This window comes from Sinocyclocheilus rhinocerous, unplaced genomic scaffold (assembly GCF_001515625.1).
Source record: "Sinocyclocheilus rhinocerous isolate Xijiao unplaced genomic scaffold, SAMN03320098_v1.1 scaffold1283, whole genome shotgun sequence".
Classification (NCBI taxonomy): domain Eukaryota; kingdom Metazoa; phylum Chordata; class Actinopteri; order Cypriniformes; family Cyprinidae; genus Sinocyclocheilus; species Sinocyclocheilus rhinocerous.
In genome coordinates, this window is record NW_015642522.1 from 133,694 (window position 1) to 137,124 (window position 3,431).

At 34.6% G+C, this 3,431-nt stretch overlaps 1 protein-coding gene across 3 annotated transcripts in view; it reads left to right on the forward strand.

The window, feature by feature from the left end:
- The window catches only part of LOC107756005 (ATR-interacting protein-like), a 12,670-nt gene that overhangs the window by 7,317 nt on the left and 1,922 nt on the right, over positions 1-3,431 (forward strand). For all 3 annotated transcript variants that reach the window (XM_016572967.1, XM_016572970.1, XM_016572968.1), the window contains exons 6-9: positions 372-472; positions 552-599; positions 688-814; positions 2,062-2,706. In XM_016572967.1, the coding sequence (XP_016428453.1) occupies positions 372-472; positions 552-599; positions 688-814; positions 2,062-2,706 (921 nt within the window). The remainder of the gene's footprint in view (positions 1-371; positions 473-551; positions 600-687; positions 815-2,061; positions 2,707-3,431) is intronic.

Consider the following 3,431-nt stretch of genomic DNA (forward strand, 5'->3'; position numbering starts at 1 on the left):
TATTATAATAAAATTATTCTAATTATTTACTATTAATTAAAAGTAATACTGTATCATTTTTAATAACAACAATATTAATAATAGTAATAATTATTATTGTATTTATTATTATTATTATTAAATAAGTAAACAATAATTTTTAATACAATATAAATAAATGTAAATTTTTATAGTTTTTTTTTGTGTTATTGTTAAACAGTGTAATATTAAAGTATTACTTTTGCTTTTATATTAATAATATTAATGAGTAGTGTTATTAAAAGTAAAGGTATTACTGTTTTTTTCATTTATTGACAGAGTGAAATGTTACCTAAAATCTGATCTAGACAAAAATGAGTTTATTTTACGTGGTGTTTTTGTTGTTAACACAGTGTTCACTCTCCTGCGAGACAAGCGTTCATGACTAAAGAAAACCTTTCAGCCGAATTCTCCAAGAAAATATCTCCTGTCAAAAAAGGCCATTTATTAGAGGGTATGAATTTTTTACTTCTATGTTTATGCACATTTCCTGTCTGCTGACGTATTTCCATTCTCTAAACGTTCCCTCACAGAAGAGCCAGGATTGGACCGAACCCTCAGCGCCGATCACCAACAGGAAGGTAACCGCTGATCAGATGTCTTGCACTGATCTTCCTGTTTCTGTTATCTCAGTGTGTTGCAGTGATGCTGTGGTTTGTTCTACTGTAGGCTGTGTGTTACTGAACCTGCTGCTGCAGCGGCCGCTGGATCCGAGCGCTTTGGGTCTGTGTCACCTGCTGTCCATCAGTCCTGACACTCTGCCGAACATCCGGTCACCGCTCGGATACGTCAGCCTGTAAGCCACTGGGAGGAGCATCCTAATTAAACACATCACACGTCTGACTGTATTTGTGCGTGTCCTGAAACATGAGAAACCTACTGTAAACATGGGCTTCCATTACATGCATCTGTTTGTTTTGGGAAATCGTTGGCCCACTTTTACAACATTCATCATACAATGCTGTAAGGATGGAAACTTCCATTGCATCATCTGTTTGGTGGTATTTTCCAGTGGAACGTTTGAACAATGTCAACTTTTTAAACGCTGATCAAATATACTTTTAAGTCACATGAGCATAGATGCATACGGTTCATTAGCAAAGCCATACAGAACACGTCATTTTACAGCTTCACGTTCATTTCAGACTTTTTATTATTTTTTTTAAATTAAAGAATAGTTTTTAAAAGACATTTTACATCATGACATTTGCTGATTTTTATATTACTATTAACATAGTTATTATTATTATGAAAATTATTTTATTATTTATTATTAAAATTGTATTTGTAGTATGTACTAATTAAATTAAATAGTACAGAATACTGTACTGATAACAATAACTAGTATTATTATTATTATTGCTAGTAGTAGTCATAGCAGTCGTTTTTACATCATATTTGCTTTATGCATTTTTAAACATTAAAATATTATTTGTTTTATTTTATTTATTATTAAATTAAATATAGAATATTGTTAACAATAATTCTTATTAATGATAATATTTAAGATCATATTTACTTTTTCATTTTTAAAATATTAAAATAGTATGATTTGTTGTATTTTATTATCAAATTAAATAATAACTATTATTATAATATATATTATTGATTATTTTTACGTCATGACATGCATTTATTAAAACATTATTAACATTTTATTTTATTATTTAAGTTAAATATAGAATATTATATTAATTACAATAACTATTATTATTATTGCTAGTAGTAGCAGTATTCATTTTTACATCATGACGTTTGAAATATTACTTTTGAATTTATTAAAGTATTATTTGTTATTTTATTATTTATTTCATTAAATATTATAAATAATGTACTAATACTAATAATAAATTATTCATTTCTGAAAGTAAAACAACAACAACAGGAAGGCCTTAAAATATAGGGGAACATAAAAAAAATCTTAAATTAGCAGATTTTCAGGCCTAGAAAACTTGTGGCAATTAAATTTTTATTGTATCTTTAAATATCTGCTTGAAAAGGTTGGACTGTAGTGAATTTCTTTCTTCTTCCCTCTTTCTTCAGGGGATCTTTGGCAACTTCCAGCTCGTCCTCCACAGAATTCAGATCGCTTCACCGTCCTCGAGCTCGATTCCATCAGCTGCAGAGTCTGGCTACGTCTGCTCTGACCGCATTAGCTCTCCATCACCCCGATAGTGTCCCACATAACCCAGACGCTGCTCTCCAAACCGCCCAGCGCTCCTGTCCGGCCGCGGCACACTTCCTGCCCCTGCTCAGCTTCCACATCAGCACGTACTGCCAGTCGCTGGAGAGCTCAGCGAAGGCCTCGCTCCACGGCAGCTCACTGTCGGGATCGTCTGACTCCAGCCTGACCTCGAGTCTGGAGGAGTCTCTCAGCGGACAGGAGGAGTTCGTCCTGGCCGCCATGAAAGCGCTCGGTCATATAGTGTGCTACAGCAGCGAGGCTCTGGAGGGGGTTTTGTGCCATAAGGAGGATGTGAACCGGCCGCAGGGTTCGAAAAATCTCCTCAGCGCCTCTGAACATCTGAACGGGGACACGCAGACACAGCTGCCTCTTCTCAGGAGGATCCTACAGCTGGCAGATCCGGCCTTCATTACCGCCGCTGGCCAGAGGCAGGCGCTAGTGAGCGCTAGTTTGAAGACACTTAGTTTGCTGGCCGAGAGAGCGCAGGACAACCAGCTCATGAGGTTTAGTATCCTTCATATACTGTTATAGTTTTTGTTCCTATTTTGAATTAGATTTTATTTTTATGTACACCGGCAGCCATATCACCCTGTAGCCCAAGACTGGTTGCCCACTGAAGCTAAGCAGGGCTGAGCCTGGTCAGTACCTGGATGGGAGACCTCCTGGGAAAACTAGATTGCTGCTGGAAGAGGTGTTAGTGAGGCCAGCAGGGGGTGCTCACCCTTTGGTCTGTGTGGGTCCTAATGCCCCAGTGTAGTGACGGGGACACTATACTGTCAACAAGCACCGTCCTTCGGATGAGACGTTAAACCGAGGTCCTGCATTATTATTATTATTATTATGTTTTCTGTTTGAAATTACATTTTAGTTAAAGTTTTAGTAATGTTGTTTTGTTTTAGTTTTTTTGTCATTTTTATTAGTTATTTTTCTGTATAGTTTTTATTTATTATTATTATATATTATATTTTATTTACTATTTATTCGTTTTAGTTTATTTCGTTTTTTGGACTGCTTAAAATTAAACTAAACAAAAATGAGAAATATTGGTAACTAGCTAAAATAAAATATTTATTTTTTAAGATTTTATATTATTTCAATTAATACTTATATTAAGTAACAAAAGTTTTTTATTGTTTCCATTTTAGTTTACTATAATAACCCTGTTAAGTGCCCATGTGAGTGTCATCTATCCATCTATCTATCTATCTATCTATCTATCATCTGTCTG